At 45.4% G+C, this 26,991-nt stretch overlaps 2 protein-coding genes across 3 annotated transcripts in view; both read right to left on the bottom strand.

The window, feature by feature from the left end:
- EQTN (equatorin) overlaps positions 1-7,186 on the bottom strand; it is a 74,378-nt gene extending 67,192 nt beyond the window's left edge. Inside the window, 1 exon segment of the mRNA XM_029201576.1 lies at positions 7,032-7,186. The gene's annotated coding sequence lies outside the window, so the exon portion shown is untranslated.
- MOB3B (MOB kinase activator 3B) overlaps positions 1-26,991 on the bottom strand; it is a 236,388-nt gene that overhangs the window by 57,386 nt on the left and 152,011 nt on the right. For both annotated transcript variants that reach the window (XR_003790649.1, XM_029201578.1), the window contains exon 3: positions 7,032-7,234. Coding sequence is in view for 1 of the 2 variants with exons in the window: in XM_029201578.1 (XP_029057411.1) it covers positions 7,032-7,234 (203 nt within the window). In the remaining variant the exon portion in view is untranslated. The remainder of the gene's footprint in view (positions 1-7,031; positions 7,235-26,991) is intronic.

Here is a 26,991-nt window from a genome sequence, read left to right as displayed (position 1 = left end):
CTGAGGTCCAGAGATATTAAATGCCTTGCTCAGCATCCGACAACGAATGTGGTAACATAATAGTGGAAGCATCCTTGTAAAGGCCAAACTGCCAGGCTTCAGACTCACAGGCTGAAGCTCTTTCTTCTTCAATGCCTGGGTCCATGTTGGAACCATCTGGCTGAAAGTGAAAGAACCCGCCTGACAAGAAGCAGCCCAGAGGCCTTTGCACAGATGGCGTTTCAAAAGAAAAGATCCTTTCAAAAGCCCCATAATGGCTCTTCATTGCTGGCTATTTGGGGGAGCAGCTCTGGCTCACGTGACAGGCTCTGCTTCTTTTCACCGTCCTGACCTGATCTGGCCAATCCTGGCTACTGCACTCACCCAAGCAGCTCCAAGGGAAGCGTGGGCACGACCTGGCCACCTCATACAGGAACGCAAGGTCATCATATGCCTGGGCTTAGATGGGCTGTGCTGGGTCTTTATGAGACAAGGCTTTCCAAGTCTTTGGTCTGCAAACTGTTGTTCTTCCATCCGGCCCTGAAGTACCCATTTTTGAAGCAGTGGTTTTGGTGCTGAAGCCTAAGATCATTTGGTGCGTGAACCTCAGTCATTAGCCAGCAGGCACTGCCTACAAACTGGGGGGTGGGGGGGGGTGGGGGAAGCTTGGGCGTGATAACATGGCAGTAACGAGAATAACGAGGGAGGCTGAGAAACTGCCCACCACACCTGTTTGAAGTAAAGGTAATAAGTGTGGGGAACAGAGGAAACAATTTACGTGAAGAATGTAAGGGAACACCTGGAACTCAAGAAATGGAGCTATCGTTTATTTCCACAGCCACATGGTAAAAACTCAGTGATGGGGTGTCATACAGGGAAGTGGGAGGGCTGAGGAGTGAAGATGAATGAGGTTGAGTTACTTTTCTTTCCGTGAAGCCCTCCCGTATGAGGAGTCTCACTTCCTTCCCATCTCCCTCTCCAAGGCTTCTTTCTTCCTTACCCCATGCAGCAGTGGGGAGTGTACGGCTGGGGCCAGGGTGGAGGCACGGAGGGAAAACTCAAAATCCAGAAACACATCACAGAGCTGAACAGTGTTGTCCCCGCTTTGTTCCACAGATCACAATCTCCATAAGATGTCAATGAGTGATGACAAAAGAAAAAAGATTTCAGCAGCTAAATGGGGGGCAGGGGGCGCTACACAAAACCGAACCAGTTTCTTCACTGGATGACTTCGCAAGGCCTTTGATCTACGATTGTCCGTCGTGAGTCTTCAGGGGTGGAGATGATGTAGCATTTCGAAAACTCATTTGATCAGGAAAAGAAAAACTTGTTTTCACTGACTATTACTCGGGACTGACATTTTGAGGAATACTCTTGGCCAGTGCTGGTCCTTAGATCTTTCTTCTTTGCTTTACTTTCCCACCTCACTGAGCTGACCCCACCCCCCATCCTAGAGAATAAGAAGGGATGATGTGCTAACAATAGTAATTTTCAAATTTGAGAGTAACTGTCATCTAGAGTCGTGCCCCTCAGAGAGTGGTCTGGGAACCAGCAACATTGACATCACCTGGGAGCAAAATGAATTGCACTGCAATCAGGGGTACCAGATCGGAATCTGCAGTTTGGCGAGATGCCAAGGTGATTCATATGCACACTGAAGTTTGCGATGCAGACCGAGGGTGCTTGGTACTGGGCACTAACCTCAATAATTCTGATTTGGGGTATCCAGGGTGAGGCCCGGGTACGCACATTTTAAAATACCACTTCCAGGACATTCTGATGCAGCTTGGTGTGTGGACCCCTAATGAGAAACACTGACTTAATTAAAAAGCTCCTATGGCCCAAGTGCCCTGCTATAGGGTAACCGAACAGCCCTGTGCTAACATTTGGTTTCATGGCAGCACCTCTACAAGCTAGGTGATGGTATAATCACTTTCATTGTTAGAAATAAGGAAATGGATCCCTGGAGAGAGAAGGTGAAACTGCTGGGCCAAGGTCACCCAGGGGTCAGCAGGTGCCTTAGGGTGAACAAGGACTCTCCTGTCTTTCCTCCCCTGCCTCGCCAGGCTCTCTCTCGTCTTCCTCCTCCCTCATCTGCTCTTTATTTGCCAGCTTCTGTGTCGCTAACAGTCCTCTGAATCTGCTTTTGTTTTTAGTGAAAGGCTAACAAAATACTCCTGCTCTCTGTGCTTGCTAATGATAATCCTGATTAGCTCCATTCTGTCAGCTGACTCCCAGGCTGCCCAGGGCCAACAGCAGCCTGCTTATTCAATCAGGGCCTGGCCCATTTGTTAATTATCATTTGGGCTCGTTTTCTCCAACTGCGAACTTGCTGGAGTTCAAGTCATCTTCAGCTGTTGCATTTACATGAAAAATAGATCATTTGTCACGTCTATGTCTGTCAGTGCTCCAGCCTCCCCCTCGCTGTTGGAAACCAAATGAAATCATGTATTTCTCTGGGTTCCCAGGCTGCTGCTGACCAGCAGGTCCCAACGGGAGCCATGAGGCAAACCCTGCGGACAGATGGACGTGCTGGCCCTCCTCACTGGGCTGCCAGGGTGACCTCTTCCCAGCTTCTGAATTCCAAGCTGTATTTCCCCTCAGAGGCCTGATAGGGTGACCAACTGTCCCCGTGTGCCAGGGACAGAGTTTTCCCAAGACATGGGATTCTTTTGTGCTAAATCTGGGAGGCTTGGTCACTGTCCACCTGGTCCACCAGGACACAGTGTGAGAGCATTCAACATCCTCCTAGGTGATATAGTTGGAATCTGGATCAGAGAACTGACGGAGCTGGGGTCCCAGCTTTCTCTGTCAGGCCTGAGGCTGAGGATGCACCCCGTTACTGCTCTGCACCTTATTTTGCTTCTAATCTCTACTGCTAATCCGATAGCATGAAGCTTTATTTCCAACTGTGGATAAGTGGAGGTCTGCAGGCATGTTCTGAGATGAGGGTGGCACCAAAGAAGGAATGACTAGTGTGTAATCCCTTTGAATGGGGACCATCCTCAAAGTACTCTTCCGGATTCAAAAACACACTAAGCATTTATCAGGTGCTTGGCAACACAGGCAATACAAGCATATGTCCCGTTTACTCCCAGCCCTCAAAGAGTTGACAATCCTGTGGGAGACACTAATACAAATACAATGAAGTATATCTGCTACAAGGCTACCTAGGGGATCCCCAAGATGGCAAAAGGCCATGGGAGCTGGGGAAGGGAGAATTAGGGTACCTCTGCTTACTATACGACAGCCACTGTACATTCGTTATCTCCTTTAACAGCCAACATTTCTTAAGCACCTATCGTGTGACTAACCCATTTAGTTTTTACAATTCTATTATTATACCTATTCTACAAATGAGTAAAATGAGGCTTTGAAAAACCGTGCTCGAAATTGCGAGTTAGTGAATGAAGGGTCCAGGGTTTGAACCCAGAGAGTCTGAGCCTTGTGGTAAGCACTGTCTGAGACTGAATCTCCTACCCCTGTGGGGTGCTGTACCCTCAACACAACCAGCGCGTTGGGCACTCAGCCAACATCAGACAAAAGTAACAGGGCCGGCTGAGGAGCATGGCTGTGCATGGCGGGAACATGGCGGAGAGAAACATGAGGTGGGGCTTCTGCATCCTACACTGTGGAATCCCGAGGCATGACATCGGGAATGTCCCACTGGAGGTGTGGTGACTCCGGAGCTGCTGAGGAAACTGGCCTGACAACTGCTGCCCTTCTGACCCCTAGCTGCATTAGATTCTAAAGAAGGTACTAGAACATGAAGCCAAATGCCTGACTTTCATCATCCTTCAAGGACCAAAGATGAGTGACAGTCATTATTTTATATTTTTTTAGACTGCATTTTTCAATTCTCAAAAGCTTATCCTTCTTATACAATTAGAACATCTGAGCAACTTGCCTTGCATATATAGGGTACTTGATATATGCAAATCAAATACATATGTATTGATTTGATATAACAGGACTGATTTTAATACTACAGCATTGCAATAGTAGACTTGGAAGTTAGGTATTCCAGCACTTTCAATATTGAAAGTGCCTGTTTCAGTAGTAACAATCCACAAGTGCAATATTCTTAGTGGACATCGAACTGTGCTAAGATAATGACTCTTCGGAAACATTCTCAATATCTTTCTCTGTTACTTTATAGGTTTTGATTTGTGTAAAATGAATACATAATTTCAGATAGTTAAGCATTAAAAGCACTTGTTATTAATATGTACAAGCATTGAAATTAATCTCCCTGTAATTAAAATGAACAAAACATAAAGGTAGGCTGTTTCAAGGAAAATTTAAAGAACTATAAACTTCTGGGAAAAAAATTGATATCCCTTCTTGCTCACACCTACTGTTAATAATTCCTGGTTAATCCAATCATAGTTTGTTCCCCATCCCCCAAAATAGGCTCTTATCTCTTGATAGAATAAATGGGTTGTTCCAGCCCTTTCTGTGACTCAGACTTCAAGTCAGTTCCCGGCACTGCCAGGTGTTAGAATCCCTGGGGCCCTTCTTCAGTTGTAGAGAATACAGTTGACCCTTGAACAACGTGGGGGTAAGGGGCCCCGACCCTCCATGCCATTGACAATCCGAGTATAATTTATAGTTGGGCCCTCCATGACTGAGTTTCCCCCGTATCTATGGGTCTGCATCCACAGATTCAACCAACCTTGGATGCAGTATATAGCGTATAAGTGGACCTGTGCAGTTCAAACCCGTGTTGTTCAAGGGTCCGCTGTAACTGAGAGTGCTCTGATGGCAAAGGAAGGCTTTATCTACTTGTTAACTTACACTCGGCTTTGTCCTACAATGGCCTTCATGCTTCCGTACGTAGAGAAGAAATTAACATTCAGCTCTCTCCATCAGATGTTTCTGCTCCTTTAACTCAGAGAAACCCAAACTTGAGTGCTGAGGAGAGCCTCTTCCTTCCAGTGGACCTTTAGGGAAGGTGTTCCCCCTCCACCTGAACATGTCAACTGAAAGCAACTGAACCAAACTCCCCAGAAGGAGACCCGTGTTCTCCTGGAGATCAGAGTGCTTGCTCCACCCTCTTCATTCACCTGCCCCTATCCACTCTGTCCTTAACATTTTCTGAAATTAGCTTTATCAACTCCTTTCAGGCCTTTAACTCCCTTTTGCTGTTGGCACAACCTTTTCTGTTTACCCACAACAGCCTTTATACAAGACAAATGAGCAAAACCTCACCATGATTATGTTCTAGTTTCTTTCCACACTACTCGTCCAACTGAATTCAGAGACAACTTAGTTCTTGCCAAGAGCTTTCTAGAAAGTGGTTGTGAAAGAAAATGAAGAAAATAAATGCTTTAGCCAATGATATATCTCACTTGAGCCCAGGGAGTCTTGCTTTGTTCCACAACTCTTGAGTGACACACAGAAAAAATGTTTTTTTTGCCGTGTATTCTCAAAGCGTAATTATAGATTTCAAGTTGAGAAACTCTAAAGGTGATATATAAAATTCCCCAACATCTTCTTTTCCAGATACAGGCATTCTACTGTATTAAACATGTCTTTTGGTTTTTGCGTTTTGATTCCTGAATATCTGGGGCCTTGCTGAAAAGGGAGGGATTGCCCCTTCCAGGGCTAACCAATTTCTAGAGATAGTAGACAACTCATCTTTGAGCTGTTTACTCACCAATCAACACAAACCAACCAATCCAGAGCCCACTTTCCCAACCACCTCCGCTATGGCCTCTTAGGGCTAAAATCCCTTTGGCCTGATCACCATAGCACCAGGTAAACAGCTAGGGGCAGCCCCCCTGCCCCAGAACCTGCTGAAATTACTCAAATTAGTCCATGTTTAGCCTTCTTACCCTGCCTCGCCCATTCCTTCCCAGGGAAACCACAAGAAAGGCTCCTGCCCGTGTTGTCCCTGACCAGTCTGCGTCCTTCTCCATGTGGTCCTCATACCGTGGTATACCCCCTTCTCTTGGGGTCTGTGAGTAAAACAAACTATCTTTTCAATGGCAGTCATGTCTTTTTTCTTTTTTTTTAATTAGTTTTTATTGAGTAGAGCTGCTTTGGCAGTCATCTCTTGATCTGTTGGCCTCACCATACATAAACAATTTAGAAAACCTATATTTTAAAAACATGTACATCAAGAGAAAGGAAGACAGCCTAGCAAAAGACCGGTCTGGCCCCTGTGCTCAGGCCATTGTTCAAATGGAATTGGATGAAATTTAGTTGCTCTGTCAGTTATATTTAGCAAAACTGCCACTTTTAACTGTTTCAGGAAAAAAGCATGATTTTACGATAAAGCACTAATTATACTGGATAAGACGGTACTAGATAGAGTTGCTAGGGATAGCTGTGATGAGGGTACCATAGTACGATATATGTCACAAAAGATGTAGGGTTTTTAGGGGCCCTTGACTTCCAAAGCACGGTTTGAGTCCTACTGTAAAGATAGTCTATAAAGAAAATGAAAGGACTCCCCACTCATTTAAACAATAAGAGTAAAGTTTTTTTAACCAAGTGTTCTAGATTCTCATATATTCCATTAAAACTGCATTGCAGGAGATTCAGTATGAAAAGCAAAGTCCCCATGATACTGTATTCTCATCTTGGGCTCACCTCTCTCTATATCTCTGGAGTAAAAACTACTCAAAAATACTTTAACTTGACTTTGTGTATCTAGCAGGTGCCTCCCAGTAGGTGCTGAATATTTACTCACTGACTGAAGAAACGTTTCTTACCTTCTTTGGAAAACAGTGTAAGAGATGACATAGAGCTCAAAGATGCCCATTTAAGGGGTTAAGTGAATAGGTGACTGGTTTTGGAGCAGAGAATTAAAGCTACTTCCTCTGGCCCAAACCATGACAATCCCAGGGAGAAATGTAAGACCTCTGTTTGAGGGCCGCACACATCTTGGCATCTCCTGCCCTTCAGCTGACCTCTAACTCCTGTCCAATTCTGCACTCCTCTGGTTAGGAGCTGGCCATCAGTTTGCACAGGCGAGGCAGTGTTCTGTGACAAGTGGCTGAGCTCCTGGGGTGACCTGGGTGCCGCCACTGCACAGTGACACTTACCAAGGGCTCCAGCTCCTTGCGGTCTATGAGGTTCATCTCAGTGACGAAGTAATAGAAGTGTTTGTAGCAGGTGTTGACGTGGGCCTCCGCGCCCATCACAATGACCCGGTCGAAGTGGTGGATGTAGACATGGACGAAGACCCGGAAGAGGCGACACAGGATCTTCTTGCAGATCTGCAGGAAGTTCTTTGGGAAGGGAACACCTAGAGAAAGGGAAAAAGGGAACAAAACCATGATGGGGAAGCTCTGGCAGGCCCCGGGCACACGTGTGAGGCTGGAGAAGAGTCCTGGACACGGGCTTCTGGGCCAGCCTGCAGATGTCTGGCTCTGTGTGGGCAGCTGCATTGGACACTGTCTGAAAAAGTGGCTAAAATGGTGTTAAATTCAAACACCAACAACCACGAAAAGACCAAAAAAATGAACAAAGAGGGCCAGGTTTGTTTCTTTGGTTATATCTCTTTTGGTGCAGATAAACGCAGAGAAATATTTACTTTTAGATAGAAACAGGCACTCTCCCTTCTTGCTTTTTTACTTTTCCCACTTTTTAGAGCCCAAGGAAGTTCCTTTTCCTCTTATCTCTAATGTAAGAAAACTGGTAGAAGGAGGGCGATGATCCAGGGAGACTGGCACTCCTTGACACAGAGTAATAGGGAGCGGTGAGGACTGCAGCAAATTAGAAAGCCGTTTCTCATCAAAGGAAGTAGCCGCTGCACAACTCAGTCAGTGGTGGCCAGATGGCGACAGAGCTCCGGGGCTGCGAGATGATTCAGAAATCTGGGGTTCTATATGAACTAGCTGGAGTTTCTTTTTTTTTTTTTTTTTGCAGTAGGCGGGCCTCTCACTGTTGTGGCCTCTCCCGTTGTGGAGCACAGGCTCCGGACACGCAGGCTCAGCGGCCATGGCTCACGGGCCCAGCCGCTCCGCGGCATGTGGGATCTTCCCGAACCGGGGCACGAACCCGTGTCCCCTGCATCGGCAGGCGGACTCTCAACCACTGCGCCACCAGGGAAGTCCTGAAGTTCTATTTTTAAAATGATAGCAATTAACCTGACATTTAAAAAAGAAAAAATACAGCAGGTCAAAACAAAACATCTTCCTAGGATAACTCGGCCTGCAGACTACCAGTTTGCAAATTCGGATCCAAACTTTTTCTGAGATACACTGTTTCTGAGGTGGGCAAATGCAACAAAACTTCATGGAAACTTCGCATTATACTTATTGTCACCTCATCTCCTTGAGGGAAGGTAAGAGTTGGGGGTTGTTTTTCATAACACAGACTGGGTGAGGGGGCAGAGGAATCACCCAGATTTCCTGTCTGATGACCACCACTCCCAGCTTGATCAGAGCAACAAATAGCAGAATCCCAAGCCCACTTCCTTTCTGCCTCTCAGACACTGCTTAAACTCTTGGTCTTTACACTGTTCTTAAGTAGCGACGTCATGGATTCCAAAGTTAAATAGGCTTTGAATTCCTATTCCGCTCCTTTTCCAGCTGTAGGACCACAGACAAGTTATTTACCCTCTCTAAGCTTCAGTTTCTCCATATGTAGGATGCAGGTAAAATTGCCAATTGTCCTGAGGATTAGAAGTGACACCCCTGTGACTTTTGTTTTTTTGTCAGTTAAGGAGGAGTCAAGACAAGGCCTTTTTTACATGCCCAGGAGTTTCAGCATGACTAAAACCCTCCTACAGCACCCAGGACAGAGTAAGCGCTTGCTAAAGGGAATGACACCTCCCCGGCCCCGCTCTCTGCTTTGTAGATCTGGAACATCTAGCCGTTGTTATAAGGCAAGTAATTACCCTTATCAGGAAAAGGCAGACATGACCACCAGCCTTTTGGCAGAATTGCAGAGCTGCGCTCAGGGCATGTCCCTGGTCCCCAGCAAGCCTGGAGTTTTGCTGTCCGTGCCTCCACAGGGTCCCAGTGGCAGCTGTCTGGTGAGAGACACTCTGTAACGGGATCACCTGGGACACCGAGGGCAGGATGAGCGACGGAACACAGCTGGCAGCTGGCAGAGGCAAGAATCTGCCTCCCCAGGGTCCGGCACTGATATTGGCTTTTCTTCCAAAACAAAGTGGCAACATATCAAATGAACCCAGGGAGAGACTTGGGCACAGCTTGGCAGCTGACTGTCTGGGCAACAGATGCTAAGGGTTGGGGGTGGGGTGATGTAAAGCTGGCCAAAGGTGGAGGGCAGCTCCCCCCCCAGAGCGGATAGGTGTTTTCTCTGCTGAAGGAGGGGCCAGTGAAAACCACTGCTGCCAGGCTGGGAGAAGGTCTAGAGGCTTCAAAGAAGCCTGAGATCCAGAGGTGATTGAATCCCCCATTATCCATATTCAAGTGTTGATTATGTTCCCATCAGAAGGGGAGTCCAGGAACCACACGGACACAACAGCAGAGGTTGACATGTGTTACTTTCGCAACCTGTCTGTGATGTAGGTTTTACTAGTCCTGTATCACAGATGAATTAACACCAAGCACAGATTAACTTGCTCCAGGCCACTTAGGTAAACAGTGGCAGGGCTGGGATTTGGACCAAGTCAGCCTGATTCTAAAATCTAACAGATCTGGTTATGTTTGGAGTGTGACTCTCTCTGCCAAGGATAAAAGCACAGCTTAATTGCTAAATGCAACGAGGCATCTAAAGATTACTCTTTGGTGGCACAGAAATATAATTTTAAAAAAGGAAAGGGGTGAGGACAGAAGGGTGAGAAAAGTCCAAACCCTTGGGAGCCACAGATCCGAGGTACTAAGAGGTCAGCTAATACTCTGAGGCCCCAAGGAGAGATGTGTTTTCTCTGCTGGTGCCTTAGACCATGGACCTGGGACTAAGGGTAAAAGCCAACATTTACTGAGTGCGTAACAAGTCTAGGTACTATTATTGTTTCCATTTCATAAATGAGGAAACAGACTCAGAAAATTAAGTAGCTTACCCGGGTCACACAGCTGGCAAATGGTGGAGGGGTTTGGACCCAGGATTGTCTAAGTCCAAAGCCCATGAGTACCGGCTACTCTGAAATCTGGAGATGTTGCTCTGGGACTCTGCACACACTTCCACCTCCCAAGCCCTTCCTTCCTGAGTGGCCTGAATCCCCCCAGGGGCATTCACCTTTCATGTCACCAGCTGCTAGGGGACACAGGGGTGGGGGGTTTCAGCTGTGCCATTTCGTCTGCTTGACCTTTAAAGCCAGTGCCCACACCCCACACACACTGACTGAAGGTAAGGCAAGATCTTGGACACAACGAGGATGTTCATGGCACTTGTTGGGTCCCTCTAGAGTGTCCCCAATCTGCATCCCCCCACACCCCTCAAGTCCCTACGTCTGATCAGCTTTGAGCTCTTGGCTCTGCCCTCCATTCCACACCTGGTCTCTGGCCTTGTCTTTGACCTTGAACTTGGTTTGCTCTTGCCCCTCGCATTTGGGCTATGGCTGGGAATGATCTTCACGGTATAGAGAAGAGCTGGTTTTAGAGTCTGGAAGACCTAGATTAAAATCCTAGCCCTGTAACTTACTAGCTGTGTAGGCAAGTGACTTGATCACTCTATTTCATTACAAAATGGAGAAAAACATTTACTTTCTAGGGTTCTTATAATAGTATCTGTAATGTGTCTGGCACGTGGTGGGAACTTTGAGATGAAGTCCTACTTTTGTTATTTCCCACTTGAACTCCTCGGGTAGGTAGGACCCCGGCCTCAGATCTCTTGTCTCTGGCTGCTAAGTTGGCCCTGACTCTTTCACCATCCCCTTCCTTACATGTAATTCATTCTTCAAAAGTGAACATTGCAGGGCTTCCCTGGTGGCGCAGTGGTTGAGAGTCCACCTGCCGATGCAGGGGACACGGGTTCGTGCCCCGGTCCGGGAGGATCCCACATGCCGCGGAGCGGCTGGGCCCGTGAGCCATGGCCGCTGAGCCTGCGTGTCCGGAGCCTGTGCTCCGCAACGGGAGAGGCCACAACCGTGAGACGTCCGCGTACCGCAAAAAAAAAAAAAAAAAAAAGTGAACATTGGAAATGGTTCAAGTAAGGACATGCTCAGCATGCACCACAGTCACCCCCAGGCCAACTTGGGAAGCTGAGAAGTCCTAGGCTGGATTCGTAGGGAGCCTAAGAACCCTGGTGGGTTCTCTGCTAAGTCAGAGATAAAATCGCAGCTCATAGAGTGTGGGGTTAAGAATAAGACAGCTATGTGGCATTTGGGAAATTCATTCAATATTATTGATGGTTCAGGGTCCAATTCTACAGTTTGTATACTACCTTAGCCCTTTTCTCGCTTTCTCTCCTGCCTTCCAAGTGTTCAGATTTGTGTGTGTGTGTGAAAACTTTAAATAAACCGTCAGAAGGTGGGAAGTGGAAGAGATCACCCCTCTGGATGTCCACCACTTTGGTGGACCCTGGAACTCTCATGCTGTGTAACTGGCCTCACGGAAGCAAGACAGGGTAAGACTCAGTGCTGATCTACTCCTTTCCCTGACAGGCTCCAGAGGGACCAGTTCATGAAAATTAATTTATCTGAGGGTTTCTTGTCTTCATGGTGCCGGTAAGAAGTATCTAATCTCCATTAAATAGCCACAGAAAAATGAACCCTGAGAGAGGCCAGATATGTGTATGTGTGATGTCATTTATTCCCAGTGAAATCCTGAGCAGTGATATTATTATTATATTTATTTATTTATTTATTTTTTAATGTAACTGTGGCTTGGTTCAGCCAAAGTGTTTGCCTGTCCCCACAGGTAAAAGGATGTAGAGTAGAGGTTTGGCTCCGACAACTCAGGCCCTTTCTTTGGCGTCTTGCAGTTACAGCTCCATGGCACAGCAAACCTCACTGTTAAGATGACCATTTTTTGACCTCCACTGAGCTCAGTACCTGGCTTGCAGAAGCAGCTCAAAAAAATGTTTGTTTGTTTTCGATAAATCCAGGCTAACAGTAGGAAGAACGAAAGGCTAATGAACCATCTCAAATGGACACTGGACTTGTTATCATGGCAGCCTGAACCTGAGGAGAACGTGCAAGGCTCTGGGCAGAGGGCAGCCTATGTGTTCCAAGGGGCACCAATGACCCAGCTCAGGACTGTATCCAACCCCGTCCTTTTGTCCCTTCTGTTTCTTTGAATACATAAGACACTGGGGACCCTCCACTTTTGTACTTCCCAAGGTCTGTGTTAAAAGTGACTAATTCTGGGAGGTCCTTAGCTAAAAAAAAGAGGATCATGAGGTCAGGCATACTTGTCAAAATGCCACTTTTATAAATGTTTGCGATATACCCAAGCATAGTAAAGGATCTGAGAATTCCTGTAGCCAAAAGTCCTGTTTAACTCTGGAACCTCCTTTTTCCTGTAATAGCTATTGGTTTAAAAGAGTCTGTAATCAGACTTCCCAGGTTTCATTTCTGGCTCTACTACCTATTAACAAGGTAACCATTTGCAAACGGCTTAGTATCTCTAAGCTGCAGTTTCCGCAACTGGAAAGAAACAGGGATATTTATGTTATCTGTAGCTCAGGGGGTTGTTGTGAGGATTAACTACACACACGTAAAAGGCTTTGCTAATACTTTGCAGATAGGAAGCACTCTGGTGCACTGTTAGTTTTAGTATCTCATTGACCAAATGTTCTTTGTAACATACTTTGGGATTAAATTCCTCCTGCATATTTATTTTCAGGAGGGCAGTCTTGGTATTAATCCATCAGTCCTGAACTTGCAAAGAATTTAGAGTGGTAGGTACTCAATTAAGCCCTGGATGATATTTGGCTTTGCATTATTTTCTACAAATTTCTCATATTTATGTCTTGTATTACTGTAAGTTCCCTGAACAAAGGGACTGTTTTATACTTTGATTCTATCTTTAAAAGCACCTGGCACAGGGCTAGGTAGGGAACACTCATCATTGAAAGTTGAATCATAAGAGAGCAGTGATCTTATTTAGTCAAGATGTGAATCCATCATTGCCTATTTGGGGAAGGAAAAAAGCCTACAGCAGAAATGATAGCTTTTACCAAGGTCTTGATATGGTCCTGGCATGCAAGGCTACACAATGCTCTTCTATGGAGGAGAGCTCTGAGATGAAGAACATTTTCATCTAGCCTAGGGGGTGGGAAGAAAGAATCTGAAACTCCTTTTTTTACCTTTCAATATAGTTTTTCGGGGGGTGATAGTTAATTTTCAGTCACTGTACTCAATTAGAAAGTTGATGCCAGACAATATTAACCAGCAGTCATAACTGAAATAGATTGCATATCTGAAGGATTTGGAGTTAAACTTTGACTAGTCTTATAATAACCCAGACAAACCTTCCGACAATAATCTCAGACAGATATGTATTGATCATATAGAAAACAACCTTTAGAATAGGTTAGCGAGGCTTTTTTTTTTTTTTTTTTTTTGGCCATGCCATGCAGCATGCGGAACTTGCCAGACTAGGGATCGAACCCGTGCCCCCTCCATGGAAGTGTGGAGTCTTAACCACTGGACCGCCAGGGAAATCCCTATAGAAAACCACCTTTGAACAGAAGGTCTCTACGTGATTTGCAAGCACGATTGATCTCAGAGCCTCCCCTTCCTCTACCCTACCCTGAGCCACAGCCCCTGACTCTCAGATTCAAGCTGGGAAATTTCAGACTCCAAGAAGCTGGCTCGAGATGAGAACACGTGTACAGATGAGCTTCACAAAGAGGTGATAGACATCTGGGTGCTCAAGGACAGATCTGGATGGCTCGGGGCAGGCTGTGTGGCTTGGTCTCTGCAAATGGGATCAGTGAGCCTAAAACGGGACCAGGCTGAACTCGGATTCCAGAATGAGCCCAGTCAAGATGCCTGGGCAGAGGTCAGAATCCCAAACCAATCACTCACATGTTCCAGCAGGAATTTGCTCAACAATTAGACTCAAAGCAAGACTAGAGTTTGCTAAGTTATCGGGCCAAGGAGGAGGCCAGTCAGAGAGTTGGGGTGAAGGCAGAGGGTGCAGTGAGCCTGTGGGGCTTGGAGCCCCTCTTGAAGGCCCGACCAGGCAGCTTCACGGCTCTGTTTCTGCTGCTGGGGAGGACCTGGTACTCAGCCGGGAACCAGCATCTGACAGAGCCCTGCTGAGTTTATGAATGTGTCTAACCACAAACTTTCTCATCTCCAAACCACACTGAGTGCGAGAGCTAAATTGAGCATGGAATATAATAATTTCTCTGGGGCCCCATGCGGATTTGCCTTTCATCTCTGACTCAGTAACTATCCTTTCTCCCAAACAGAACTGAATAAAAATTCCAGTAATTTCTGAGCTTCAATCCATTTTCTTTCTTCCTCATCCCCTCCCCTCCCCTCCCTTTCACTTAGCCCCCAAATGCCCCATTCAATCCTTCCTTTTCAGGCACCTCTGGAAAAAAAAACAACAAAAAAAACAAGAAGTTGTCTAAATGGCTTGTGTTTTTTTCTTTTATCCTGTTATGGAAGCTGCAAAAGGAGAGAGTCCCTCAGAGAATGCAGAGATGCTGTGACAGGGCCACAGCTGGGAGATGGAGGTCCCAAAGTCAAACAAGACCCAGGCGGCAGTTTCCAAGCTAGCTGCTGCCCATTCTTGTTTTCATGGTTTTTCTCTGGTTTCTTCTGGAGAGAAAGCCAGATGCTTAGGGCTGAGAACCTGGTCTCTGACGGCACTGGGTTGAACCTGGGCTGTGGAGCTCTGGAGAGTACGGCCTCAAAGCCTGTCTACAGGGACACCAGAGGACTGGCCCCAGAACATCCCAGGTTCCACAAGCAGCTGGCAGACATTCCTGCCTGTCATTCACCTAGCTAATGCCTCTTCCTTCTGTAGAGCTCAGCTGAAAGCCTCCCATCATCCCCAGACTCAGGTTGCCTGGCATGTGCCATCTGCTCCTGTAACTCTCCTGACGGCAACTGCACACTGATGTGTGTGGGTACTGGCTCAGGTCTGCCACCCCCTCCAGACTGTACGCTCCCTGAGGGCAGGGAGTGCATCCATGCTCCTCCCAGAAGGGGGCTTAGTGCCCAGAGCGGAGGTACACCAAAATCAAAGCTCAGAAAGGTGCGGGGACTGACTGGCCCGGGGTTTAGAGCTAGTCTGTGATGAAAAGGGGTCTGAATTCAAGTCTGTCTGATTCCAGAGCCTATGCTCTTTCCACTCTGCCAGGAAACTGGATGGGATTCTTACGGCTCGTTTCATCTCTTGCCAATCCAATCGGCAGAATTGGAGAAGCCAAATCTGTTAAAAGACGAAGGTGGAAAAGGGCATATTGGCTCTTACTTCCCCAAAGGCATGTGTCATTCGTGGACACTGGTTAAGCGTCTGGCTCTGGTGTCAATCACTGGTTTCAGATTCCAGCTGTGGAACTCCCCTGATACTTGCCCGGGAGTGAGTTTGCTAACTTCTAAAAGGCTCGGTTTCCTTATCTGAGGAATGAGGATAATTATACCTGGCATTTGGTGAGACTGGGAGGATTAAACACGGAGCCCAGGGCCAGCAGGCTTTCAGAGGCATTCGGCAAAAGGCCGCTGATGTTATTACTGCTTTAAAAGGTGAGACTCTTCCTCATTAGAGTCCAGGGTGGGGGAGGGCTAATGAAACAGCACAGATGGAGCTGCCTTTTCTCTAAAGGACAAACTCTTCCTGGAAAGCAGATTTGGACCCAAGGTGATATATGGAAACACCGTGTGAACTGTCCGAGGAGCTTCCACGTGACACGAGATGAAGCCTAATGCCTTGGTTAATCTAATCCCTTGGGGACCCCAATGGCATGTCAGTAACAACAACCAGAAATGCCTGTCTTGAGCTCCTTCACACTGTCACTCCTGTCTGAGAGCATGTGTGCTGTCCTTTAGGTCTTTGGAGGCCAGTACCAGGAGTGTACATGTGAAAATCCCTCTACAAGTCATAAAAACCACTCATTCTCAATAGCTCATGAATAAAAACAACATCCCACACACGTGGGAAAAGAAAACAGGCCTCCTCCGGCAGCGTGGCTGAGAACATACCATTTCCAAAATACTTGCAAAACAAAACACAATTGAATCACAATGAAGAAAGAAAAAGAAAGAAAGAAAAGAAACCTTAACAACATAGACCTATATCTTAAAAATCCTCTGCTAATAGTTTACTCTCTTGACCATTCCATCCACAGTCTCCTGCCTCCTGCAAAACGTATATATATATATATATTTATCTAAAGAAGCCTCATACTCTTGCTGATGAAAATTCAGCTTTGGAGGACCGATCCTTCTAAGCAGATGTTTTGTGTTATCTCAGTGCATTCCTCAAGAAACTGTCTGTACACCATGCCAAGGAAAACAATCCTGTGTAGCAAGACTTTGTTCCTCTGCCTGAAAAAAAAAAAGTCCCCAAACAAGCTGACAGCTGCAAATGGTTAGAAATAAACTGGCTACTACTCTCTTCCCCAGCTCCGTCTGCCCAGTCCCAGCTGCCCCTCGCCCCAACCCCGAGTTACCCTCGGACCCATTATCACACTGGCTGCACCAAAAGGAGGGAAAACAGAATAGCAAGTGATGATACGTTCTAAACAGACTGTTAATTCTCTCAGATGTGCCATTTGCGAGGCGGAAGAAGTGCTGTTTCAGCCAGCCAAAGGAGCCTGCCTGTCACCTGCCCCTTCTTGTCCCCAGCGCCACTTCTCCGCTGCTGGAAGCTCCTTCTTTTTTTTTTTTTTTTTACGGTACGCGGGCCTCTCACTGTTGTGGCGTCTCCCGTTGTGGAGCACAGGCTCCGGACGCGCAGGCTCAGCGGCCATGGCTCACGGGCCCAGCCGCTCCGCGGCATGTGGGATCCTCCCGGATCGGGGCACGAACGCACGTGCCCTGCATCGGCAGGCGGACTCTCAACCACTGCGCCACCAGGGAAGCCCTGGAAGCTCCTTCTTATTCGCATCCCCATCTCCAGGTTGGCTGGCTGCCTTCCCTCGCTCTGTCCTGGCGTGGAGGTGGAAGTACATCAAGAGAGACCCAAGAAGACCTGAGAAAGGCATTCATTCACTATGGATTGGCAATAAAAGCCATTAAAGATGAACTCTAGCTAGTTCAGACCTGCCGCGTTTGCTGAAAATCAAATGGCCCAAATGAGATAGAGTGAGCTGAGAACATGGTGTTAATGAACCTCATTAGAACTGGAAAGTCAGACAGAAGCACCAGCACTTTGATCATGAGCCCCAGTCAGAACTTGCAAATGACTCAGCCTCCTGGTCGTGGATGATCTGTTGTGAGTATTTTCACAAATAAAACTTTTCTTTATTCACCAGCAGAATCTTTCTTCCATTATGTGCAGGGCAATGAAAACCCAGTCTTGTCTGAGATGTGGTGTATATGTGTATATGTATGTGTATATACACATACATATACACAATGGAATATTACTCAGCCATAAAAAAGAATGAAATAATGTCATTTGCAGCAACATGGATGGACCTAGAGATGATCATACTAAGTAAGTCAGACAAAGACAAATATCATATGACATCACTTATATGTGGAATCTAAAAAATAATACAAATCAACTTTCTTACAAAACAGAAATAGACTCAGACATAGGAAATAAACTTATGGTTACTAAAGGGGAAAGCGGGGGAGGGATAAATTAGGAGTATGGGATTAACAGATACACACCACTATATGTATAATAGACAACAAGGATTTACAACAAGGATTTATTTATTTATATTGAATATAGCACAGGGAACTATATTCAGTATCTTCTAATAACCTATAATGGAAAAGAATCTGAAGCTGTACACCTGAAACTAACACAATATTGTAAATCAACTATAGTTAATTTTTTTTAAATACAGAAAAATACACACAAAAAATACACACACACACACAGAATACCAAGTCTTGTCCAAATAGTTTCTAATCTATAAACTTCTCTCCAGCCCCACTGCCGCTTCCCTAGCTCAAGCCACCATCACCTCCTGCCTGGTTGGCTGTGGCTCCCCCTTAGTGGAGCTTCCTTCCTTTACTCTTGGATTTCTTCTCCTGTCCCCAGGCAGTGGCCTATGAGTCACAGTCTGAAAACCACTATGCTATGGAAAGATCCCCCAGGGAACTGCTATTGGCCCACGTTTAACCTTGTCAAGTCCAAGGCCATAAGGCTGCAGTGAAAATTAATACTCATTTAACTCTTCACACCTAGCAGATCTCAGATGCATCTTTCTATTAACTTTTCACCCATACTGGGAAAGAACACCTCCTCAAATTGTATTTTATATTTATATCGAAGCACCTATTTTCATATAAATAGAAAACTATCAGGTAGGTCATTTTCCAGAGTTACTAAAGTTTGAAATAAGCCAGGATTGATTGAGAAACAAATAATCCTGGGATACATGATTGGGGAAGGCAGGGGAGAGGGAAAAGATAGGAAAAGTAATCCATCCTTTTGAGAAACGCAGATCCAGAAAGAACAATGATTGGATCCCAACTTGAGGGGTGCTTTGCAGAGCCAAAAGGGAACAGGAAGAAATTGATCTGAGGCAGGGGTGTAACTGTTGGGGGATCTTCTCCAGACAGAAAGGGTCTAAGAAAGGAAAACTTCCCAAAGAAGTTCAGAGCAGACTCTGAATGCAAAGACCCACCCTGCATGAGGCTGAAGGGGATGAAAGTGGATGCAGATGACTCTTTGCATCTGAGCTGGAAGAGTTCTGGCAGGGACTGAGAAAAACTGGTGAGTCATTGCATTTGCATGTAAGACCCAATGAAGGTACGTTAGTGGGTTGGGGATGAAACCAGAAACGTAGCTTTTAAATCTGATCACTGGGTAAAAGTAGAGCTAAATTCATGGTCTGAACTGTATATCTGTAAAGTACTTACTTGAATATGGTCTTAACCAGAAATCACTTATTCAAATGCCTTCAAGGGTCAGAAAGGGACATAAAAGCGTCAAGTAGGCTGGCTGTAATACAATAGGGAATGGCACAGACTGTGACAACCTGGACAGTGCTTTATGCAGGAAAGAAAAAATGTCTCAGCCTCAGCTAACTGTGTTGAGCAGGAATATGGGTCCAGGATTGCCAGAACTTCTGGTCTTTCAAGAGAATCGGAAGTCTAGATTCTAATGTGAAATCTCTTCATAGTTAAATGTTGGTAGTTTAAAAACATTAAAAAATTTTTTAAAAACATTTTATTTTTAATGTAATTTATTTTTACATAGGTAACTCAGCCTGGAAAAGTTGACTCTCTATGACAGCTTAATTTTTAAATCTTACGTTTAAAAATTTTTAAATTTTACCTTACATTTTTAATTTACATTAATTTTTTTTAATTTTAAAATTTTAAAAATTAAAAAATGTTTTGGTAGGAATGCGCACCTACAACCTCCAGATCTTAGTGTCTAATACCATTCTTCAAAAAGGGGAATCAGGGCCCCTTGGAGAAACAGCTGATTCTAGGGCTGGGGCAGGAAATGTAACAGAACACTTTGTAGCGCCAGAAAGAAAGGGAGTCCTGATAAAAACACAACAATGGAGGTGTGTCCAAGGGACCCTGGAGGCAACCTGAAAGAGCTCCTGCAAGGCAGAAGCTGGAATTTGAGCAAGAAAATAAATGGAGTAGTATTAGATTATAACTGAACGTATAAAATAAATACCCGTGAGTCCAGACTGATAGAAATAAATGATTGAATAAATAAGTGGGGAACAGACAAATTGCAGCAGAATTCCAAATAATTTACGTAGTTACTTTCCCCTGAAGAAGGTGGAACTCCTTTCCGTAGCCTTGACTGTGGGGTATGCCAGGTGACTTGCTTCCAAAGAGTGCAGTTTGGAAAGGGAGGTGGGAAGAGTAACTTTAAAATGGAGAAAACTGGCAGACACAATGTTGGCCAGGTAACTAAGGTCAATGCCATCACTGATTAGTTTCTTGGCATGTTCTTGGCATATACCTTTGATATGTTGTGAGGAAAATGTCACTTCGGCTCTGTGGACTTCTGACCCAAAACCCATAACCCCAATGGAACCATGAGAAAAATATTAGACAAACCCAAATTCAGGGACATTCTACAAAACATTTACCAGCACTCCTTTAAATTGTCGAAGTCATCAAAAACAAGTAAAGTTTGAGAAAATGTCAGCTCAGAAGGGTGTAAGGAGACCTGACAACTAAATGTAATGTGGTATCCTAGATGGAATCCAGGAACAGGAAAAGGGCATTAGGGAAAAACTTCTAAAATCTGAATACTGTGTGGAGTTTAGTTAATGAAAATGTACTGATGTTAGTTCCTCATTTGTGACAAATGTCTTATAAATGTAACGTAAGATGTTCCTGACAAGGGAAACTGGATGAGTTATATGTGGAACTCTGTCTTATCTTTGCAATTTTTCTGCAAATATAAAACTCTTCTAAATAAAAAGTTTATTTATATTAAAAAAAAAATAACCACTCTGTGGGCCAAAAAATATTCAATAGGGTCCAGGGGCCACGAGTTTGTACCCTTTGGTTTATGCACTGACAATTCTATGTTTCCTGATGACACTCTCCGATCAGAACTGGCAACATAATTTGCGGAGGCCCTTTTTCAAAAATTATAAAGAATTTCAAGATGGCAACAGCAAATATTAAACCAAGCATGGGGCTCTTCTGAGGGCAGGTCCTGTGTGACCATACAGGTTCCATGTCTGGGAAGCCAACCGTTTCTGATACACAGCATAGTCCAAACAGAGCTATCCAATTAGTAGTTATCCTTGCCAGATAAAACTCCCAGCACGTACTCTATTTGTCCATTAACTGATTTTAAAAATTAACAAACACATATATTTGGGGATGTGCTAGATATTAGAAATTTAGCAATAATCAGAGGAGCTAAATTAGACTGATAAATTATAAGGTCCCCTTATAATGTAAGTGAACCCTGGCACTGATCGGACACTCTTGAGGTTCTTCCCCTCTCTCTAATTTCTCCTGTTTCAACTGCAACACTATTTACTATAATGGGACTTCTGAAGAAAGTGAATTTTTAAAATTATAAAAATGTGGAAAAGCTTCATGAGGTTATTTTATGACATTTGCAATTAAAAGTTTCAATTACATTGGCTCCTGAGAGAAACTTAATTTCCTGAGCACCTAATGGCACCAGATATTAACATATGTTAATATCATTCATTACCAATCAAACAAGCCAAAAAACTCAAGAGTTGTTTCCCCCACTTTGCAGATGAGAAAATGGGAATCACCTGTGCCCAAGTGACACAGGTACTAGGTGACGGAGCTGGAATCTCAACCCAGATCCGTCCCACTGCAAAGCATATAACACACCCTCAAATAATACAACTAATACGCCCTCTACCTTCATACTTCCTTTAAAATTATTTTAAAAATTAACCTCACCTTCAAGAACGTACCTCTGAATAGTTTTACAGATCCTCAACTGAAATAAATTACTGTAAGGCCATCAGCCAATTTTAAGGTCCTTAATGAAACATGACTTTTGAGAAGAAAAGTCTGAGAGTTCAGGACATTTGTCTTTTGGAATTTGGTGGAGGTGGACAGGAAGAGGATGCAGGTGACTAAAGCAATTGCCTCTCTTGGACTTGAGATTCTGAAGCAGAGGTGAGAAACTGTCGGCTGCAGGCCAACCTTAGCCAGAAGGCATGTTTTCTTTGGACTACATAGTATTTTTGAAATGCTGCCAACATTTAGAAATTGGGAACTACGATACAAATATTAAGAAGTCTGGCTTCTCTTGGAAAAACTCGAAAGACCTGGCACTAGTGGACTGAAATTCTCACACGGCAATAACTAAGTGATGTCTGCTCCCTGTAAACTGGAGGTGCTGTACTTACCTGGGCAGCTCCATTCATTTCATTCATTTACTTTGCCAGCCTAGACCCTTTAAAGAAAACATTGTGTTTCTCTATGTGGAAGCAGGTAGTTAATACACTTTGTTTTGTGAGGCCAGGTGAGGCTTGGTTGCATAGAAGATATCTATTGGCTATACTAGAAAACCATTACCCTAGGAACACCATCCTAGGGTACATAATACTTATGTACACCGTCCTAGGGTACGTAATACGTCCCTGAGTACGTAATACTTTCAGATTCCATCTTCCTTCCAGGCCCCTCTGAGCCCTGCAGTGGGACCGTCCTCTTTCTAAAGTGCTCCATTTGACACAAATGTGCAGAAGGTATCATTTGCTTTTTTTCTGAAGGCCACACCACTGGGCGCATTGATAGACAGACTCCTGGGGGTGATGGAAGCAAATGGGTTTGTGTTTTGCAACCCTACATCTTTTCTTTGGTAACCTTCCTAGGTGGTCCTCAAATTACGTAGGCTTGACTTTCTTACTGCCTGCATATTTACACAATACATGGACACCGCTAAACCCCCTTGGCATGACGCATTTGGTCTATTCTACATTTACTACCTACTGTGGTACCTTGGTGATGTCACACAGAAACACTGTCAGCCAGCTGTCACTGGAGGAGAGAATAAAAGCCCCACCCCATGCATCCTGAGAGGATCCTAGAAGCCCCCCCGCCCGACCACCGCTGCCCATCCCCATGACAACCTTGCAGAGCAAGTGTCCCCTTGTCCAACAGCACCTCTCCCCAATTCCTAGGAAGGTTCTCACATGTCCTGGCCCCAAAGGCATTAGCACTCTTTGGGACTGTAATTAGCAATTCTTATATGTTTTCGAGTTCTCTGAACAAATCTCCTAACTTATAAACCTATGGTTTGTGTTTCAGACAGGTATTTGGGAACATAAATTTATAAAAGTAGGTGACTGCCTCATTTCTTTTGCTCTAATCATATGAGTAATGTTTAAGAGAATTTAGAAAATGCTGTCAAGTAAAGATACCATTACAACCCATAATCCCACCAAGAAATAACCACGGGTAATATTTGGTATGTAACCTTCCATTCTTGTCTCTTTGCATATATATAATATAGTTTTTAAAAAGTAAGATTAGGGCCCCCCTGGTGGCACAGTGGTTGAGAGTCCGCTTGCCGATGCAGGGGACGCGGGTTCGTGCCCCGGTCCGGGAAGATCCCACATGCCGCGGAGCGGCTGGGCCCGTGAGCCATGGCCGCTGAGCCTGCGCATCCGGAGCCTGTGCTCCGCAACGGGAGAGGCCACAGCAGCGAGAGGCCCACGTACCGCAAAAAAATAATTGTGGTCCCTGGACCAGCAGCACCAGCAGTCACTGGGAACTTGTTAGAAATGTACATTCCCAGACCCCAAGTTAGAGACACTAAATCTGAATCTTTGGGACTAGGGCCCAGCCATCTGTGTTTTAAGATGCCATCCAGATAATCCTGATCCGTGCCGATGTTTAAAGAACACTAGCCTAGAATCTTCCTTTGTGCATATTCCTGGCTCAAGGATACACAGCCTGCTTAACCAAACGGGGAGGCTCGCTGAAGATTCACAGAATCTGGTTTCAGACTGGAGTCTAAGTCTCTTGCCTGCCACTTGCTAGATACGTGACTTTGGGCAAGTGAATTAGCCTCTCTGAGGCTCAGTCTCACCTCATTAGGTTGTTGTGAGGATTAAATCAGGGAAAAAAAAAAAAAAAGAAAGGTGTTTTCCAACATAGGTAGAGCTTGATAAATATTTGCTATGATCATTACCCATCAGAAGTACCATGATAGTTTTCAGGAGGTCAGGAAGGCAGCTTTGGAGGTAGAGGAAGCCAAATGATCTGGAGGTTGACCATCCAAAATATGTTTATTCCCCGACTTTTCTCTAGTACAGACTTGGATTTAGATTACACCAGCTGTTGGTGTGAACAGATGAGTCTCCCAAGATGAGACAATAAATCATTCTCCCAGGAGATGTCTTCAAACTGTGGAAGTGCTGAAAATATATGGCTAGAGACATGGGCTTGTGGACCTGAAAACTGCCAGGGGTGGGAGGAGGGGCATAGGAAGGGGACCCCGCCAACACCTAAGCAATGTTTTCAAATGGGAGCCATAAAAGCATCTGAAGGGCTTGTTAAAACACACATTGCTGGGCTGCGCCCCAGAGTTTCAGCATGTTTGGAGTGCAGTTCAAGGTTTCGTGCTTCTAATAAGTTTCCCGGTGATGGTCATGCAGCTGGTCAGACCACACCTTCACAGCTAAATTGAAACCTAACGGAAGTGAAAGGCAACACTGAACTCTGCCCTGTAAAAGCTTAAGAAAGGAAGAAATGTTCTCCAAGACTTTCACATTTCCTCTGTAAAATTTAAACTCCCCTGATGTACTATTTAGATTTGCCTTGGCCAACTTTACAGACATGCTGATGGCCATGTTTTCATTCGAACGCTAGGTCCTTTGCAGGGGATTGGAGAGGTGGATGCATGGGCAGCCACAGCCTTTGGTCTGCTCTCATAGGCAGTGGTAGGGTGAAAAATCAATCATTCAGTTGTACCTCCTCCTCCCAAGAAGCCGACACATATTAATCACTTAGTATATACTAAGTGATTGTATGCACATGTCATCTAGTCCTTTCTCCAATCCTGTGAGGTAGGTATTACTTGTATCTCAGTTTTACAGATGAGGAACTGAAGCTCAAGAGAAGTTAAATGTTGGACTTCCCTGGTGGCGCAGTGGCTAAGAATCCACCTGCCAATGCAGGGGACACAGATTCGAACCCTGGTCCGGGAAGATCCCACATATCGCGGAGCAACTAAGCCCGTGAGCCACAACTACTGAACCTGTGCTCTAGAGCCCACGAGCCACAACTACTAAGCCCGCATGCTGCAACTACTGAAGCCTGAGCACCTAGAGCTCGTGCTCCACAACAAGAGAAGCCAACACAATGAGAAGCCTGAACACTGCAATGAAGAGTAGCCCCCACTCGCTGCAACTAGAGAAAGCCCACACGCAGCAACGAAGACCCAATGCAGCCAAAAATAAATTAATTAAAAAAAAAAAAAGAGAGAGAGAGGTTAAATGTTCTGAACACACACAGTACTAAGGATGTTCAGAACTCAGATCTAAAAACCTTTGCTTTTCTCTTTCTGACCCACACAATGGGTAGGAGAGTCCTTGCTTGTAGGCTGAAAACCACGTGCACGGTTGGGAACGAACCAGGCATTGTTGGATCTGAGCTGGGGTGGGGCTGAGGTCATGGGAATGGACTCAGCATCAGGACATGGGTAAAGGGTGCACAGCCTAGATTCCTGCTCACCTGCCCTCCAGCAAGCTCTGGTCACAGCCTCTGGAAAACTGAACAGGAGGGAGAGGTGGCCTTGACCCCATCCAGGTCCTCACACACTACCCTCAAGGATGCGGCTAGGATGATAACATCCATCCCCAGTGCCACCTCCAAAGGGACACTGCCAGGGTTTAGTTCCAGGAGCATCAGAACCACGGGTCAGCTTAGGTGAATAACTAGGGGGATGAGGGCTGGGGATTTGGTGTGCCAGAGTCTCTTCCCCTCTCACCCTGCTGGCTCACTCCCTGGTTTTCTGGTCCATTCTTCCAGCCGCTGCCAGTCCTAATTCACTCTCTGACCCAGAACCACACCTGGGGAACCACGTGCACCTTTGGGGATTATATGATTGGGTAGGGACGGAGCCTGGTCATAAAGTGATAAGGGAAACTGAGGTCTTATCATGTCGGGAGGCCAGGAGAAAACTGGGAAGCTCAGGATCAAACACTGAAAGGCTGTCATTTGGAAAATGAATGGGAGAAGAAAACAGCAAGCCACTCACCCAGGGCCACGAAGCTAACAAGTGCGGGAGAGGAATTCAAGCCCATTTCTTTCCTACTTCAAAGTCTGTTCTCTTTCCACTACTCTATTCTGTCTCTTTTTATGGCTGAAGGCAGTCCCTTTCTTCTTCCCTTCCTTCTTAAGATCAACAGGAAGACGCACTGTTGTACTGCCAGAGGTGTCCAAAAGGGGGATTCATTGCCTGGGGTGGTGGTGAGTTCCCCACTCAGGGAGATGTTCAAGTAGAGGCCACTTGCTCGTGTTGTTAGAGAGGGGATCCAGGTTAAGAGAAGGTGGTTTCCACTACTGGTTGCATATGACAATCACCTGTGTTTGTTAATAGGCCAGATTCCCAGTCCCCCTTCTAGTGCCCTGGGTCTCAGGTGCAGCTCAGTTATAGCTAATTTTTCAAAGCACCTTTGGGGATTCCAGTGCAGCTTTTGGGAATCGTTGGGGTCTCCTTCAACTCTGAGATGCTATGACCATAGTGACCATGGTCTAAGAGAGGGCCAGCTGTGGGGTGTCAGTGCTGGTGTTAACAGCAACAACTATACTAGCTAAGTGTTGAGTGTTTACTCTGGTCCAGGGCTGGTGCATTACTTCATTAAGTACCCCACGAGGCAGGCACTACCTTCATGCCCATTTCACAGATCAGGAAGATTAAGTTTCCTGCCCAAGGTCACACCACAAGTGGGTGGAGGAGCTGCGCTGTGAGTTCAGGCAGGCTGGCTCTAGAACTTCTCCTCTTAATCAGAGGAGGGGAAGGCACCAAATGTGACCTGATCCAAAGCCATCCAGTCCAAGGCAGGTTCTGAATAAAATCCACCAGCAGCTAATCTCCCAAATCACAAAAATTCCACAGCACAGAAATGACCAAGAGAGTGAAATAGACTCTCAGGCTACGAAATGACTATAACAACTGAAAGTGTTGCAAAACTCTCAAGGTATAAATTATAGGCATTTCTTTGGTCTTTGGTGTTGCATTCGACTTTTAACATTTAAACTTTTCAACACAGCACGAGTGCACCCCAGTAATTCCTACTGCTATTCCTTCACTCAAAAACAAAACGTGCTCCTTAAAAATGGTTTTATTGGGTCCTGGAATGTTCAAACAAAATGACATTAAGTATATTGACACGGTTAAAACATTAACCCTAGTGAAACTCCTGATGTGCTAATTCAACAGAGCCTGCCCAAGCCTTTCTGGGAAAAGCTGGGTCACCTGCTGTACCTTGGCCAAATCCTCACCCACCACGTGGCCTGGAGGCCAGCTTTAGCACCAGGAGTGCAACTTTAGTGTAGGGACTTTCTCAACCAAA

The sequence above is a fragment of the Monodon monoceros genome, unplaced genomic scaffold, assembly GCF_005190385.1.
Source record: "Monodon monoceros isolate NGI ecotype Baffin Bay Population unplaced genomic scaffold, NGI_Narwhal_1 Super_Scaffold_5, whole genome shotgun sequence".
NCBI classification, from domain to species: Eukaryota; Metazoa; Chordata; class Mammalia; order Artiodactyla; family Monodontidae; genus Monodon; species Monodon monoceros.
The sequence above is the reverse complement of the archived record's forward strand: the minus strand, read 5'-3'. Positions and strand labels throughout refer to the sequence as shown.